General features: G+C 40.3%; 1 protein-coding gene across 3 annotated transcripts in view; it reads left to right on the top strand.

Annotated features, from left to right (window-relative positions):
• The window catches only part of DTNBP1 (dystrobrevin binding protein 1), a 41,371-nt gene that overhangs the window by 19,904 nt on the left and 2,906 nt on the right, over positions 1-18,561 (top strand). For all 3 annotated transcript variants that reach the window (XM_028737641.2, XM_028737642.2, XM_028737646.2), the window contains exon 8: positions 18,215-18,370. In XM_028737641.2, coding sequence (XP_028593474.2) covers positions 18,215-18,370 — 156 coding nt within the window. The remainder of the gene's footprint in view (positions 1-18,214; positions 18,371-18,561) is intronic.

The raw sequence follows: 18,561 nt of genomic DNA, 5'->3' as shown, positions 1-18,561 counted from the left end.
GTGTGGGAAAGCAATCCTTATCTATCAATCTCTGGGAATAAGGAAACAACACATATGGCAGTTATAGCACTGATTGATCAGCATCTGGGGTGGGGTAGAACTCAGTAAATCCTGCAAGGAAAAGGCAAACATTTGGGATTGGCAAGATGCCACTCCAGCAGGGTGCTTGTCCTGTGCTTTGCACCAGCCATACCTGCTTCATGTTAGGAGTATCTTCACTTGTTGCAAAACTGTCTGCCATGGAGCTTACAGTGGTAGCTGCGGAACAGTCAGCCTGAGGAGATCAAGAGTAATGAGTAGTAGGCAGCAGCTGGATTATAGCTGAATCTGGATGCAGAATAGGTAGAAAGGCAGAAAGAGACAAGGGAGAGTGGTACAACCCAAGTGCTCATGTGTTCTTCCTGCAGTGACTGTGAGTACCCACCCCTTTTTCATCCTTGGGGGTTGCAGTGGAAGTCCGAGTGTGATCTTGCAATGCATTAGGGATAATGGGGTTCAATAGCAGTAGTTGAATTTGAGTGCTTGGTCTTTGCTAACAGCTTACCTGCAATGTTGGGATGAGTGCTTCACCTTAATGTGGAAAGTATTACTTTCTGCTGAAAGTACATTTTACTGTTAACAGCAATGCGGTTCAGGAAAGACACAGTGTTCATGTATGACTGATGTAGGAATGGGAGACAAGGGAAGCATTTGGAACAATTCTGCATTGTGTCATGGTTACCCCTGATCTCTTGCTTACCTGTGTGGGGTGCTCCATCCTGGCACCCTCATTGTTGGAGTGAGGTTTGCTGTTGGATATTTGTATCTGGATTCTAAAGATAATATACCTGTTAGGGTTCTAGGCAGAGAAGCAATACACTGTTTTCTATGAGTAATTTGGAGACAGTGACCTTTGCTAGAATTAGTCCTTGCAAGCTCTAAGTGTGTATGGCGTGGGACCAGAGAAATGTAGCAGCATGTAGCATGCCCTGTTACCTTGTGTTGTGGTCTCCCTGCGTGTGGTTAATATATTGGTGATGATATGCTGTGGTTTGGCATTGAGTTACACCATATGTTATGAGACGCAGGTGGGCTTGTGGATCGTGAGGTCAGCAGTTTTAATCTGTGTGATAGGGTGAGCTCTCATTGCTTTTTCCTAGCTCCTGCCAACCTAGCATACCCACGTGAGTAGATAATAATAATAATTTAATAATAATAATTTATTATTTGTACCCCGCCCATCTGGCTGGGTTTCCCCAGCCACTCTGGGCGGCTTCCAACAAAGATTAAAAATACATTAAAATGTCACACATTAAAAACTTCCCTGAACAGGGAACTTCCCTGATAAATAGATACTGCTACAACAGGAAGGTAAATGATGCTTCCGTGTGCTCTGTCTTCTGTTGCAGTGTCCTGTGCGCCAGAAGCAGTTTAGTCAACCCAGAAAGCTGTCTGCGGACAAATGGTGGCTCCCTTGGCTTGAAAGCAGAAAGAGGGGAGGAAAGTCCTGTTGCTCTAGCAGGACTTATTTGCTGGCTTCTGCTAGGGCAACTACTTGGTTGAATCTGGCCCAGAAAGCAGCCTCAGTAGGTCAAAATCCAAATTAGATCCTAGTAACATGGAAGGGCCATGTTGATATCAATAAGCAAGATACAAAAGATGTTACTTTAAAATGAAAGTTGATACAGAGAGTCAAGCTCTCTTAGACCTCTGCCCGCAAATGGTTTATAGAACAGCTTGTTTCCATATGCTAGAGGCTGCAGAGCTGCATGATTAGAGAATAGATGGTCATACATCAGAGAGATAAATAAAGCTGAGTATTCTGAGTGCTTGGGATGTGTTCGCATTAGAACTTTGATTTTAGTCTAGACTTGGAAATGCTTATGTAGAATCCATTATAAATGGAAGCTGAAAGCTTAATATAAAACTTGCTGTAAGATTTAGCATGAAGGATTGTTTCCTACAGTGCATCTGAAATAGTGAACAGATGCAAATAGCTTTGAAGTAGAAGTGAGTGATTCGTAACCTGATAAAGAAATAATAATAATAATTTATACCCTGCCCATCTGGCTGGGTTTCTCCAGCAACTCTGGGTGGCTCCCAACAGAATATGTAAAAAAGCAACAAAACATCAAACGTTAAAAACTTCCCTAAACAGGGCTGCAAGGAAGTATTGTATGGATCCTGAATAAAAGTAAAACATGAGTCAGACTAGAGTTGGTATTAGATAATGAATGAAAAGGTGTATGTAAATATATTGTCAAGAGCTAGTCTGACCTAGACACTGAAGGCATTTTGTCCAAGGAATTTTGTCCTCATGGAATGCCTTGAAGAATCTGTTAAGCAGTCTAGCTCATCAGGTCATGCAGACACCTTTCTTTGAGTTTGGACAATTCCTTACACCACACCATGGATCGAACTTCTCCCTCTTCCCCTGTAGCCCCCAGGAGCTAAGACAGAGGCAGACCTGGAGTGAGAGTGGCTGGGGAAGCCCATCCAGATGGGCGGGGTATAAATAATAAATTATTATTATTAAATTATTATGAGACAGATAATGGATGAGAAATGCTTGCCTGGCTTTAAGGAAAGCAGAGGTCTGCTGAGCAGGAGGGCCTACTCAATAGGAGGCTTCCCCAAGTGCATCTGGTAAGTAGGAAGGGGGTGAGTTGGCTGTTCAACAGCTCACAATAGAGGTCTCTGGACAGTCTTATCTCACTCCTGTTTACCTTGTCTTGACTCCTGATTAACTATAGCTCTGGGATTGCCATTTTAATAGGCCACTGTGCCATAATGTTTTGTACATGCATGTGCTCATGTGTAATCTTCCTACCAGTAGAAAACAAGCACAGTAGGGAGTATGTTGGACTAAATGTTTTTCCCTGGTGGTGTTGGGTGGTGTGTTTTTGGTTTTAGATGGGTTGCCACATTACTTTATTAGCAGGGATGGGAAATCTTTTCGGCTCAGCAGGTCAGATTTTTCACTTTCTCCACCCCTGCAGACAAACCTTTTGGACAACTCACTTGTGAGTCATTTGACATCATTATGATTTTTAGATGATTGATAGGTGCATTGCCTTACCTACCTTTCAAAGTCCCCTTTTCAGTGTTTCCAAAGTGCCTGACAGCCAGCTTGGTTGCTGGGTGCTCATTTTTGTATTTGATATCAGAAGGAAGCCCTAGTTTCCCTATCTGGGAATAGTACCTTGCCCAGCCCTATACTTGAGATCTCTGTGGTCTTTCCCTCTACCAGCCTCAACCTAAGGTTGAAAGAGATGCACTGACAAGTTAAGTTTCAAATGAATACATTCCATATAAGAGTAATGCATTAAATGCAAAATAAATAATTATGAAGACTGCTCAGACTAAGGAGTTATTTGGGTTTGCTTTTATCTTCTGGACTCAAATAGAAAATACCTTGCTCTCTGCAACTAGAACATTAGCTTAAGCCTACTTATTATTTTACAAGAGAAGTTACATAAAATAATGTAATTTTATCAAGATAACTGGGTGATTGGGATGTATCAAGTGGTGGTCTTCCTTAGAGCAGACCTATTCAACATTGCAATTTTCAGTTTTTCCATCTGTTGCAAGCATTGCAGCTTGCCAGATAGAATGACCTCACCTCTCCTCTCCCTGCACACTGTTCTGGGGATTCTCCCGACCTGCTCAGGCAGCTTTGGGAGGAGGAGGGTGAGAATAGGGGAAAACCCATTGTGCAAGTTGAAATCCTTGTGTAGGGCTTCTAACAGGACTGTTTAGGTGAATCCCACCCATTGAAATTAATGAGACTAACTTGGGTTTATTAATTTTGGTAGGTCTACACTGAGTCAAACTTAGTTTGATACAAGCCATTCACGCTATCTTACTGCTTTTCAGAAAGACTGAAGGCACTAGTTCTGTTAAAAAGAAAAACACTCAACTATCTGAAAATTTAAGAACTGTTGGCATTTAGCTAAGAAGAGCAAAAACTTCCAGGTCAATGCTTCCCAAACAAGGGAACTTACAATGTTTGAAATTGCTGTCTCTTTTTTTGGACATGAAATGGTCCTTCAAAAGGAAATACTTGCTTAAAGTAAGGGCTATTTGTTTCAGAACTCTTAAGGCAGAGTCTATTTGATATAATGTAAATCCTACAGTACCTTGTGACTTCCTTTTGATTTGAAATGTGACATGACAGTTGAAGTATCAAATATAGTCCTGTCAAAGCTAGTTTCTGTATCAAGATGATTCCCTACAGAGAGCTTTCATATAGCCTTAAGGGTGAGCTATTGAAGGCAGAATCAAATAGCTTAACTAATGCATTGACAAAACTAACCTGTAAATATTTGACTAGACTGCAAAGATGAAACAAGGGTAGGTATTGCTTACAAGTTCATTGTGCAGCAGATATTCTCAGCTTTCAGAATTTCCACACCCACTTATCTCCCAACTTGGTTTTTGAGAGGTCTCATGACTCCAAAGGGGAAACTGATAGCACCACCATCATAACCATCAACTGCCAGTTCCTTTCACAACAAAGTACACTCATTAGCAGACACTTAATATGTCCTGACCTCATTCCTCCCTTCTGTCCCCCCAGCATGGCTTTACGGCAGTTCCCACAGTTCCTAGTGTGTTTCCCCCTCCCACTCACAATAGTTTCAGAACTACCATGGTTTCCTCAGTGGTTTTCAAGTTTATCATTGTTAACAAAGATGTCTCCCTTCAAGGTAATTTCGGTAATTACTTTTTTTCTTAATGGTCTGCTTCCAGATGTTGAAACCTGGTCTGTGCCTTCTAGAAACACATTACTGTAACTCCAGACAGGTGTGATATATGCAGAGCCATTCTTGAAGTTAAACAGACTACCTTGCTCAGAGCGGTAATCTTTGACTAGTGAAATCCAGCATAATAAGGACATATTTTATTCACTAGTTCAACTTCATTTCAGTAACTGATCTAAGTAGTCAGTTCAGTTGCCTTATCTTCTTCACCATGCATAGGCACATAAATGGAGGGGTGATAGCCTTCTGTGTAATTTTATTAAATTTTGTCTGTGTTCTGTATGGTTTGCCACCTGGCCTGAAGCCGCCTTCTTAGGGTAACAAAGTATCTAACAAAAATGCAAAACAGAGGATTGAGAATTCTAGCCCATTAGCTTTAGAACAAGTATAACTATTTAAGTTGTGAATACTGCTCAATTTTGTATAGTAAGGCAACTGTGTGCTTCGGAATCATTTGAGATACACACTGCCAAAGTCGTCATAATTCCTTTTGTGTAATGCTTGATAAAATTGAAGTTAATATTAATTTCTATTTGGGCATCCAATTTTGTCAATAATAATAATAAATAATAAATATTTTAGGGACGCGGGTGGCGCTGTGGGTAAAAGCCTCAGCGCCTAGGGCTTGCCGATCGAAAGGTTGGCGGTTCGAATCCCCGCGGCGGGGTGTGCTCCCGTTGCTCGGTCCCAGCGCCTGCCAACCTAGCAGTTCGAAAGCACCCCCGGGTGCAAGTAGATAAATAGGGACCGCTTTCTAGCGGGAAGGTAAACGGCGTTTCCGTGTGCGGCTCTGGCTCGCCAGAGCAGCGATGTCACGCTGGCCACGTGACCCGGAAGTGTCTCCGGACAGCGCTGGCCCCCGGCCTCTTGAGTGAGATGGGCGCACAACCCTAGAGTCTGTCAAGACTGGCCCGTACGGGCAGGGGTACCTTTACCTTTACCTTTAATAAATATTTAATTTATTACTTATACCCCACTCATCGGGCTGGGCATCCCCAGCCACTCTGGGCGGCTTCCAAAAGGATATTAAAAACAATAAAAGGTCAAACATTAAAAACTTCCCTAAACAGGGCTGCCTTCAGATGTCTTCTAAAAGTCAGATAGTTGCTTATTTCATTGACATCTGAGTGGAATGGACTTCACTTAGGGAATGGGACTTCCCCTTCCTCACCATTGCACTTCCTGTATACTCCCACAATCTGCTGTAGAAGGCTGGTGGTCCTTGTAGCTTGAGCAAAGTATGCTCTTTTGACAATTTTCATGTGACTTTGAAAATCTCCAATTACTATAAATGTATTGATATATTTTTAGTTCATTACCTTGAACAGGTTTGTTGTGCATCCTCTTTGTTTTTATGTTATCAGTGAAGAATATATCACATATATGAAAATCTCAACATTCATAGTACTTTATTTTTTAAAAGCTCTGTAGGTCAATGACAATAATCAAATCTCTAGAAGAAATCCAAAGCTACCCTTTTAAATCCGTCTAGTATCAAATTAGTTCTCCTGAGTCCCAACTCCCATGTAAAGGCTGGGAGACCAGATGTAGCTCTGTGTGCTCTGTAGGTCACCTCATTTGGGCTGTGATGGAAGAAATGAGTTCTACTCTTGAGAATAATTGCTAGAATTGTTTTTCTGGGGAAATTAATTATAAATACAAATGTAGCTGTGTACATCTTACTTTTACGGTATGTTATTCTAAAAAACTGAAATGCTTGTTTTACAATAAGTGAATTGGATGCAGATAACCAGGTGAGGTTTAACTGAAATAGGAAAGTAAGTTTCTCAAATAGAATCTTTAGTATGTTGACAGACCATCACCTATACATCTTTTATGTTTCTTTAGTTCTGGTTTCTCTGGAAAGCTTTTTGTTAACTCAAATTATATTTCTGTTAATAATAGCTTGCTTTAATTCTTCTCTAAAGTGTGTCATTTAAAAAAGTGTATTCTGTCCCATTACTGATAGTAAAACCTAGTGTTGTTCTTCAGAAATGGGTTTTTATTTCTCTCATCTGCCTGATGAGGGTGACAGTAGGAATGTACAAATTGTTAAGAACAGGAGGTTGTGTTGGTAATGCACCTTGACCCAGAGGGCCATGGTTAAATTTAATTTTATTTCATGGAGTTGACATCACTTGTATTGTAAATGAGTATTCTGTGATGAGTGCTATGGAATCATTAGCCATAAATGTGAAAACTTAAAATCAGACTCTTAAAATTAGTGAAACATAATGAATTTGTGAAAATGAGTAAATTTGATCTTCCAAATGATTACTTGAGTTTTGTGAACACATACTCTAATTTCTTTCTGCAACATGACTAGAAATTACCGTATTTTTCTCTCTATAACACTCACAGTTTTTCTCCTAAAAAGTAAGGGGAAATGTCTGTGCGTGTTATTGAGTGAATGTGTGGTCCCTGGAGCCGACTGGCCCGAGTACAGGGGCAAAAATCAGATCTTGGAGGAGGGAAGGCTAAAGAAGGAAGTTGCTGCTTTCCTGCATTCTGCCTCAGGGTCTTACTGCCCACTGTTTTCGGTTGCTGTGTTTGCTCAAACGCAACAAAGAGCAGGGAAATCCCCTGCCCTCCTGGCAAGCAGAGGGGAAAGGAAAGGATCGCGTCCTTCCTTCTAATTCCTTCCTAGTCACACTGCGCGCAGGCTCCAGCCCACCTGGCTCAGGTTCCGTCGGCTAGGAGCGCAGCTGACAGCCACCACCTCCTCCTCTCCGTGCTCCGCTGCTGCTGCTGTGTCCAGCATCGCAGGCAGCCGGAAAATGCAGGTGGGAGAGAGAGAGAAAGAGAGAGAGAGAGGGGGGGGGCTGGCTTGGGTGGGTGGGGGAAACTTTTGCCTTCCTTTCCTCCCTCCTGTTAAACCCCTCTCCTGCATTGTTAGCCAGCTGCTTCTCTGCATGCAGGAGAAACATGCAGGTGGGAGAGAGAGAGAGGGCTGGCTTGGGTGGGTGGGGGGAAACTTTTGCCTTCCTTTTCTCCCTCCCGTTAAACCCCTCTCCTGCATTGTTAGCAAGCTGCTTCTCCGCACACCCGTCTCGTGCTCCTTGTCCCTTCTGTGTTTTTCCTTCCCTCCCCACTTAAAACGTGGTTACAAAGCACGGATCCACATGGATCCTCAGGATCTTTGCATTGGGTCACCCCAAAGTCACCATCAGATCACATTACATGTCCATGGCTACAGCCTGCACCAAAAAAATCATTCACCCACTGTTGCCTTGGGCTGCAATGGTGCAAAAACGTGGTTACAAAGCACAGATCCACATGGATTCTCAGGATTTTTGCATTGGGCTACCCCAAACTCACCGTCAAATCCACATGTCTGTGGCCACAGCATGAAGCACAAAATGATACATCCACTGTTTCATTCAGAATTTTTTTTTATTGTTTTCCTCCTCTAAAAATTATGTGTGTGTTATGGTCGGGTGTGTGTTATCGAGCGAAAAATACGGGTATTTTTAATAGAACCAAAGAGCCTCAAAAATTAATCTGCAACTACAGTGGTGCCTCGCAAGACGAAAAGAATCCGTTCCGCAAGTCTCTTCGTCTTGCGGTTTTTTCGTCTTGCGAAGCAAGCCCATTAGCGGATGAGCGCTATTAGCGGGCTTAGCGGATCAGCTGATTAGCGGCTTAGCGGATCAGCTGATAAGCGGCTTAGCGGATCAGCTGATAAGCGGCTTAGCGGCTTGGGGAAAGGGGGGGGGGGAAACCCTGCAGGAACTCGCAAGACATTTTCGTCTTGCGAAGCAAGCCCATAGGAAATTCGTTTTGCGAAGCACCTCCAAAACGGAAAACCCTTTCGTCTAGCGGGTTTTCCGTCTTGCGAGGCATTCGTCTTGCGGGGCACCACTGTAACACAATGTGAGTGACTTCCATCCTTTTTTTATAGGATGGTGATGATGATTCAATTTATTGTCTCCTTTTCATCAGCAGGTCCCAGAGCAGGTTACAGCAATTTAAAATTCAATAATAAAAACAGTTAAAACAAATTGCAGTCACATGAATAGGGTGGGTCCTGAGAAAACATATCTCAGATGTCAAAAGCTAGGGTAGAGGGGTGCCTCTTCTGCATAGCCACTTGCATGGATGTGTTCATTGCCTTAAGTTAAACGACTACAACGTAAGAATACTAAAAGGTATTCTTTGTTGTCTGTCATGACTGCGACTGAAGGGGATGTCAGAGGAATGATCAACAGCAACATCCAAAATATTTCCATTGAGCTTGCTCCCTAATAAGAATGCTTGGGGTTGTAGCCCAGTTCACTAGAGGTATCTAAATGCTGAAGGGAATTTATGTATTAAGGTATTTTAACAGAAGGGAAAAAGAAGGGGAATGAGAAGCATGTGGAAGGCGGCTAAAATCTTACTAACACTCACATTTAACAGACACTGCTTAGGAGACAGGTTTGTTTCACAGTAACACTTCTCACAGTAAGATAGCTTATCAATGCGGACTTGGAAAGTGTAGGTTGACATTTTTAGTTGACTTTAATGACTATTCTTTACAGATTTTACAGACAGATCATCTTTTCAAATGGACTGTGGAGAAAACCCCATCTTAACAAGATTGTGCAAGGCTTGTTTGTATTGATTAGGAAAGAACTTGCAGTTCTTTGACAGAATGGAGTGCTGCTGAATAGTAGCAAGATGAATGTGTTTGTTATGAGTCAGTAGGTAAAGCTTTGAAATCTCATGGCTGGCTGATTCTTTTGCAAGTTGATGCCTTTTACAGGAGAGTGCCTAAGATGTAGCCTATCTTCTGCTTTATCTCTGTTTTCCATGCAGCCAGAGAGAAACTTACACCTGAACTCTTAATCTACTATATTTTTGTTTTCGTTGCCATTTGTGTGGTCAATTATCAATTGCAGCCCAAAGTGCTTGTAGTCTACAAACTCTTGAAATGATAAATAACAATGAATCATCAATGAAGGAAAATACCAAAGCTCATGATATCAGTATTTACAAAGTCCATTTAATCTAGATGATTCTGAGAAAAGTGAGGGCATAGAGTGCTCTAGACATAGGTCAGCAAGAAATGTGGAAAGGGTTTATCACTGCTAAGAAGCAGCTGTGATTGTGGCTTCTTTATGCTATGACATATGGTACACTGTATACCCTAAGGCAAAGTAGGTGTACAGATGCAGCTTAGAATTTGTGTGTGTGTTCTTGCCTCAGCTAATGCTATCTAATTCAAATGCTATCTAGTTCAAAAATATCATTCCAGAAAGTAATATGTTGGCAAATAGATAACTTATGTACTTTTTGTTCTTGAATAACTGATGTAGCTTAAAGTTTAAAGGTAAAGGGACCCCTGACCATTCAGTCCAGTCGCGGATGACTCTGGGGTTGCGGCGCTCATCTCAGTTTAATGGCCGCGACAGTTTAAGGCTAGTGAAACATTATTGCAGACTTAAGTGGCTTTAATGACAACTCTGCCAAGAGTCTTTTTGCTTCTTTTTAGAAAAATATATTCAAGAACTTGGGATTTTGTAGATTTTCATTGGTGGTGGTAGCAGTAGCACCACTAGAGGGAGTGATGGAAAGACATGTACAAAATCATTTTGAAAGCTCTGGGGAGGTTGTAATGCATCACAGTAATTAAATTTGTACCTCAACAGTAGGAGCTGGGAGAGACTTAGGGAGAAAATGCAGTTGTTAAGAACTGTTGAAACATTTTAATAAATAGATGACAGGAAACAGAAAACCATAGCAGTTACTGTGCAGTTGACTGGGAGCAAACTGGCCCAAGACAGAGGCTGTTGTCAGTTGATGATTTTCCAGGTAGTCAAATCCACTGAGGTAGTAGCATTAGATCCTGTCATCTTTAGGGTTGCAAGTGTACCATTCTGCTTCTTCCAGTGTCTTTGCTTAATGTATGAACATATGAATTTAAAGATTTAAAGTCACAGAATATGCAACAACGTGGAAATATAGGGTGGTTAGACCTTTAAACCATGCCCCTCCAAGTGAGTTCCAAAATGTCCCCTTAAAATGTTGCTTTCCAAAGTTTCCCTCTGCCCCTAGCATAGAAGAATACCATGTCTGGGAAGATAATAGTGGTTTACTTACAAACTCTCCAAAGGTCTGATTCATGTGCTTTTCAATCCAGCATTCAGAAAAGTTCCACAGGCAATAAAACAAATTTTTGCTTATAGGAACTTAGGAGTGGATTGTGAGAGCCATGCGGATGAGCTTGAGCAACTAGCTCAAACCTCTTCACGTGCTGAAGCATGTTTGTTATATAAGGCTGGTTATCCCACATGAACCAGTATGATAAAGACATTTAACACCATACAATGTTTCTTCAAAACATTTATGAAGACCCCCCCCCCCCAATTTCAAGAACTCAACAACAGTTTGATTCCAATCCTATTAACCAGTGGCCAAGTTCAGTTCATATCCATTCCTGTGCAGAATTACAACCAACTGGAAAAAAATCAAGTGGGAGATGTCCTGTGAGTAATTCTGACTGAAGTTGTTCCCTTGTGTTCTGCCCACTCCCTCTAACTGACACCATAACACCTGTCAGAGTGTTTTGATTTACCACAGAGCCTTTAGTTGTATTCTTTTTAAAATATATATATATTCAATTTCAGTTCAATAAAATAGAAGATATATTTTAATGTGGGGGAAGGAAGTCTCAAATTCTAGGAACTGCAGGTTTTCCTAGTATTACATAATACCTTTTGTCATTTGGATGAACAATACAAAATATCTGTGAGGTCATTGGGAGCAGAGATCAGCTGCTGAAACATAAATTTGTAGACCAGCTGCGACTTTAAAGTTATGTGATATTTTTTGCCCCCATCCTGCAAAAACAAAGACAGAATTCATGGAAATGTCTCAGATTTTAAATATAGCACTGGATTATTAACCTATCAGTATATCTAAAGTACATATGAGCTTTGATACTTTAAAGTTAAATGTATTGAATTTAATATCTTTCCCTAGATGCTTTTTTGATCTCTGCACTTTCTACATTTTTTTAGTATCTTTAGTTCTTGACTGCTTTGTTTCCGCTTGACTATAGTAATATTTCCGGTAGTGCATTTGGAATGATGGGCTTCCTCCAGCTGCTTTTACAAAGCAAAGTAAAGTATCTAGATGTGCTCACTGGTGGTGTTGATTCTGGTGGTCTGCAGCAACATAAAACATTTTGATGCTATTAGTATAGGTAAGTAAATAGGTGTGTAGGGAACTACCTAAAAGTAGTACATTTACTACAAGAACTTCTTTGCAATTGCATTTTTTTTGTTTCATATCTTGAACAGTAATGTTACAGAGGGTAAGTTTCACAGATGTGTTGTGAGTCGTGACTGCTTTCAGGTGGAAATAGTGCTTGCTATTTTGTTACAGTTAGTTTCATGGGAAAAGCTGTGTTGTGTTGAAAAGCAATTTTGAGTTTGAACTTTGTGTTTTGTGTGTTGTGTTCAAGAAATAGGATGGCTGTAAATATTAGTGTTTTTGGATGGGTATGGTTCAGTGCTATCATGTTGTAATTATTTTGGATGATTCCCTCTTCAGACTCTATAATTCTACTCCAAACAATGTTTGGAGTTTGAAGCAGGTAAATTTCATCTGCCTCCTGACTTAAACTGATGTAACCCATTGATGCGACATAGAAGTTCAATTAGTAAGGTTTACAGTCTGTGTGCAAGGAATTTTCCTATATACTAAGTTGGAGGACATGGGCAATAGCCAGGATTTTTTTTAGGGGGATGGCCGGACTTCATTAGGGGAACAGAACTGACATTATTGGTCAATTAGTTAAGTATTTCTATTGAGTTACTTGATCTGAGGGTGCAGCTGCTCCCCTGCCCCCCTTGGCTACGCCCATGTTAGAGGACCTTCCATTGTCCCCAGATAAGCTTAATAAAGGTTATAGTGACATGTTGAGAGAACTCACACAGGGAAGTTGTGTTTAGATGAAATTGCTTGCTTGGAGAATGGGAACGAGCAACTATTTTCATGTCGGAGAGGGTCAAATTTGTTAAGGAGGAAAGCTTTCTTTAAATATACATGGAAGAGGAAATTGAGTGTGATTGCCTGCTGAGTAAGATTTCAAGATTGTAGCCTGGCAGCACTGACCTTAGGGACATTAATTGTACCTGATTGCTGGTTGACAGAAGACGGTTTGCTTCAAAAGAGACAAATGCCTAACATACTGTCTAGGCAGTGCTGGAACAGAGTATCAGTTAGTCTTGTTCTTATTATCTTTCTAATGATTGATGGCTTTCTCCATGAAAAGGCATGAGAATGAAACCACTGAGAGAACTTTATATTAAGAGGTGGCATACAGATGTCATAAACAAATGAAGTGAGCTTGAAGTTGAATGCTCTTTCATAATGTTTTACAGTTGGCACTATACTGCCAGATATTAACAAGTCTTGGATAATTGTTTGTTCATACCTGCACCAATATTTTGACAGCATACTTGCATTTATTACTTGTACAGCTTCAGCTAAATAATCAACTTGTCTTTGCCTTCCACCACTAAACAAGCAAGCAGTTCATTGTGCTTTGGGCAAAAGGCCTTAATGACATTCTTACACATTAGTCTTTTTTAATAATGTATAGCTGCCCTGTGCTGTTTCAAGTTGCTGTACCACCAATACCTGCTCACTTAATCAAGATATTTTTGCTTCATTGCAACTTGCCACAGAACAGTTCAGTTTTGTATGAAAATGATTCCCTGAATCAGCAGGAGTTCAGCCCAACTGCTAATGTGCATTTCTAGAGTCGAACAAACAGCCCAGTCATGGGCTTTGTGGAAAGAGTATGATTTAAATATGTGTGCTGCATAGTTTATTTTTCTGTGCTTAAAATGATTGAACAAGTCAAGTTTGGATGGGCAGTGCAGATCGTTATGCATCAAAGAAACCTGTTAGGTGTTAAAACATTTCCCAAGGCTGTAACTGTGGTTGTGAGATGGCAGCTGTTTCATATGATGCTCAATATGTTCAAGTTGTCTCTTCTTAGTATACAACAAGTTTGTCATAACACACAGCTTGCTCAGCCTACTCACTCTTGAGCTTGTAGTATGAGCCCATTTCTCAGTCACCTGAATTATTGAATTAGGCAACTACATAAGTGAGAGTAATTGTGTGGAGTTTTGTTTTCTCTATTTGCTTGTTTAAAAGTGTTTATAAAGTGCTTATTTTTTTGAAAACCTAAGTGGTGTACAATATAAAATATATTGGTAAAAGAAAAATACAACATAAAACTAATAAAACAGTAGTATAAAAGCATATTAAAGACACCACAATACCTTCAGGAATTCAGACACACAAAACATCCCATTCTTACTGGTCAGGGAAAGCTTAATCAATGAGGAATCGAAGTTCCTGGCTGGTTCTTAATGCACACACTTGCATGGATATTTTCTGCCTGATCAGTACCCTGCTATTGCAAAGGCATTCCTATTTATAGTAGGATCAAACCACGGGCCAGTGACAAATCCACTCTCTGTGTGTAAAGGAAATTCTATAGAAGAAAGATCATGGTGCATTTAAAAAATCAGAACTGTTTCACCTCTGTACAGATGGAAAAATGGGATTAACTACTGAAAAGCTATAATGCATCTGTACAGCGTGTCCTATTTTATTTTAAATATTCAGAGAATCAGGGGAAATAGGGTTGGGATGATCCTTTTGCTTGGATGCTAATTCTTGTATGGTTGCTTTCTAGCAGCATGCTTTCTTGGTCTTCTCTTCTGTCAGACAACTAATGGCGGCAATTGTCCTGGTTCTTAATTTTGTCTGTTTAACTGAAACGGTTGCACTCACCATTAAGAACAGGCTCAGTTAGATATCATTGGCAGAGAGATACAAACAGATATAAATATCTAATAATATACAAGAGAGTGCTAAGTTGTAATGAAATTAAAAATAGATGTGAGCTTTCATCGGCAGTGCTAAGAGAGCATATCCTTTTGGCTCTTCTTGCAGCTATGCAGTTCCTATCCAAGTTGGTCATTACATAAGAACTCTGTTGTGTTAAGAACTGGTGCTAGGTTTGCTGCTTCCTCCCTCATCTTTCCCCCTTTTTTGTGTTCTGTCTGTTAGATTATATGCCTGAGTACAGGGACCTTTTTGATTTTTATTGTTCTGTAAGTAGCTCTGGGAACATTTTTGGCTGAAGAGCAGGGTAAAAATGCATTTGGTAAAATATATTACAATATTTTAAGTACTTTAAATGTAGAGTTCTTATATCAGATGATTTTCTCAATCATTTGAAAAAAAGACACAGTATGGGAAACAGTGGTACTATGAAAAAACCATTTAGAGTGATATTCCATTCCCTCCCCTCCCACAATTTACTCTGAAGAGTCTTCCAAGTCTTTGGAGCAGACTTTGGTGCATGGTGGGGTAGCTGCAGAGGGGAGGATAGGGAGTTCTGTTACACCAGTGGTGGCCACAGTTGGAATTCACCCAGAGGCTGCAGTCCTTTGCACACTTACTTGGAAACAAACCCCATGGAACTCAATGGGACTTGCTTCTGACTAGGCATATACAGGATCGCACTGTTACTGTCTAAAATGTGTACAGTTCTATTAAAAATGGAGTGTGAAATGGAATAAGCTGCAGACTTGAAGATTAGATAGGCACAAGATGTAGGAGATAATATCCAAGTAGGAACTTTTGGAATATTTGTGAACAGAATGGGAAATTGATATAAAATGGCAACTAGATGGTATGTTACTTTAGTAACCACGAGTAAAACCAGTAACTGCATTTTTATTGGCTGCAAACATTTTTTTAAATGAGGAGATCTCTGCCGTATGTGGTAGACATACCTCTGTGCAGAAGGATATTGGGAGAAAATTAATGGAGAAAATATTAGGCAATACCGATTCAGCTTGACACTTTTCATTTTAACCTACAGAAAAGATTTAATACGCAAAGAACATAGAGAACTGACTGGTTAGACTTGTTCATGCTATATATTGGAATGTAGCTCCAGAAGCACCAGGATGGCAGCATGATTCACTTTCAAGGAAGCTCTTAGAAAAAGGCTTTCCTCAAAAAATGCCCAAATGAGAAGAACAAACTTTGGCAAAAGCAGACAATACAGGACACTAGAAAAGAATTTGAGGAGCATGCTAAGGCCAACAACAACAAAATCTTTAAATATATTAGTAACAGGAGATAGTCTAGGGAGGCTTGGACCCTTGGATGACCAAGGGGGTCAAAGGTGTGCTAAAGTAGGAAATTGCAGAGAAGCTGAACAAATTATTTGCATCCCTGGAAGGTAGTCTGAAAAATTGAGGCAAAATATTGATGAAATATGACATTCTAGGCCTAATAGATAAAATAAAAACTGATAATAACTGAGTCTGGATGGCATCATCCTGAGAGTTCTCAACTGTGAAATTGCTGATATTCTAATGGAAATATGTAACTTCTCCCCAGTATAAACCTCCATATCAGAGGACTGGAAAGTGACCAATGTTAACACCAATTTTTAAAAAGGGTTCATCAGGGGATTCTGGAAATTGCAGGCTAATTAGCTGAAAGCCTGTCCTTGGAAAATTGGTGGAAAATAGTTATCTTCCCCAGTGCCATTTGATAATGTTAGTCAATGAACAATTAACTGGTGTTATTCAAAGGAGTGTCAGTGAGGCAGTATATGCCATCTAAGCTTACATATATTTCTGGCTGTGTTGCAATTCTAAATAATCATATTTTATGATGCAGACTTATATGTGGGGAAGGAAGAAGTTGCCTCAGCAACTTGAAATGTGGACAGATACAGGATTCTGGACAGAATATAACATGAATAAGTTGAATGAGTGTGCCACAGAGAATTAGCTAAGAAAAAGCTGACTCTAAAAACCAAACCAGAAAATTTCCTCATAGTTCTTTGACACCAAGACAAGGCAAAGGTGTATCTGGTGACAAAACAGTGAGAGAAAATTGCAGCAATGAAGTATTTCATGTAACTATTTGTCTTTCCTACTCATGTAGTTGTGAAATGTGGTGGTTGTGCATAGGCTGCTCAGTTAGTGAGGAGCAGGTTTTGTTGCTTGATTGGTGGTATTTGCAACTCATGATTATTATACTGTTTTAGTTGTGCAACTTTTATAATTATGTTATATGTATGTAAATGGTTAAAGCCTCAGCGCCTAGGGCTTGCCGATCGAAAGGTCGGCGGTTCGAATCCCCGCGGCGGGGTGCGCTCCCGTCGTTCGGTCCCAGCGCCTGCCAACCTAGCAGTTCGAAAGCACCTTCGGGTGCAAGTAGATAAATAGGGACCGCTTACCAGCGGGAAGGTAAACGGCGTTCCGTGTGCTGCGCTGGCCCACCAGATGCAGCTTTGTCACGCTGGCCACGTGACCCGGAAGTGTCTTCGGACAGCGCTGGCCCCCGGCCTCTTGAGTGAGATGGGCGCACAACCCCAGAGTCTGTCAAGACTGGCCCGTACGGGCAGGGGTACCTTTACCTTTATGTAAATGGCACAATATCATTTTAAATGTTTTTAAAATGGTAAAGTCAGGTAAATCCCACATATTGTTTGTGTAGGCTTTGTATATTACATTTTAGGATACTGTTGACACTTTAGCAGTTGCTTTTTATAAAATATTTTATTACAGATGAAACATTAAAACAAACCAATATAAAACAATCGAAACATTCCAAAGATCACATTGGGGGAATACACAAGTGAACTGTGCGTCCTCATAACACACTTCGGAAAGAATGTAACTATAAATGCCATAGGCACCAATCTATAGAATCGATTACAACAACAGACTTGCAAAGTTGACAGCAACCTTCTTTATCAATTTAAACATAAAAGGCTAACTGGGAGTGGAGAGAGGCTTGGTAAAATATTACATAAACTCCATTTGTTGCTTAGCTGCTATGTCTATTTCGGGGATAGAAGAAAATGGATGTTGCCATTAAAATTCAAAACTGCCAGGCAATATTAGGGGCAAATAAATAGATTTCTATACTTAGTAATAGCTCCTGGCCTATTATTACAATAGAATTGCCTTTCTGCATCATAGCAGAACTAACATTTGCTCATTACATGGGACAAGCTCTGTGGTTTTTAGCCTACGTAAAATAATACAGACACTACCAGCTTATATAACACAATGGCAAAGAAGAGTGTGTTTACTTCTCAGTTTTACTCTTTCTACAAAATGGCTTGTCCCTAATTTCTGAAGTCCTTAACTCATTTGCCTTACAGCCACAGACAGATAATATATTGGGATGCGCATTTGTGTTCTTCAGAAGCTCCTCGCCAAGCAAGTGCTCTTCAGTATTTCTTTTTAATGGAAAAAAAAACTAGTCTTAAATGCCTAAGGAAATAACTTTAAAAATGAGTTCTGTCAACTGGGTTTTGTTTTTTGCAGAGTTTACTTCCTTGGGAAGCAGGATGCATAAAACATAAATGCTTCTGAAAACACTGAAATGAGAATCTTTCAGGCTTAATGCATATTTCTCTACTGCAGCTGAGCTTGATGCAGAGCATGCACAGAAGGTGTTGGCTATGGAGCATACCCAGCAAATGAAGCTAAAGGAGCGGCAAAAGTTCTTTGAAGAAGCTTTTCAGCAGGACATGGAACAGTATCTCTCCACAGGCTATCTGCAAATAACTGACAGACGAGGCAAGTACTGAAAATGTTCCATGTAATTTTTAAGCTAGATCCCAAGAGGAAGCAAGATTTTAGTTCCTTCAGTACATCTCTATCCTGTTTTTTCATTTATAAGTTCTTATTGGCTTGCTTGTTTGAGCATTCTCTTCTTCAACCAGTGAGCAGAATGAGACCCACTTAGCTTCTAAGAATGTAACAGCAGG

This window comes from Podarcis muralis, chromosome 8, assembly GCF_964188315.1.
Source record: "Podarcis muralis chromosome 8, rPodMur119.hap1.1, whole genome shotgun sequence".
Lineage (NCBI taxonomy): Eukaryota > Metazoa > Chordata > Lepidosauria > Squamata > Lacertidae > Podarcis > Podarcis muralis.
Note: the sequence above shows the minus strand (reverse complement) of the source record. Positions and strands in the feature narration are given on the sequence as shown.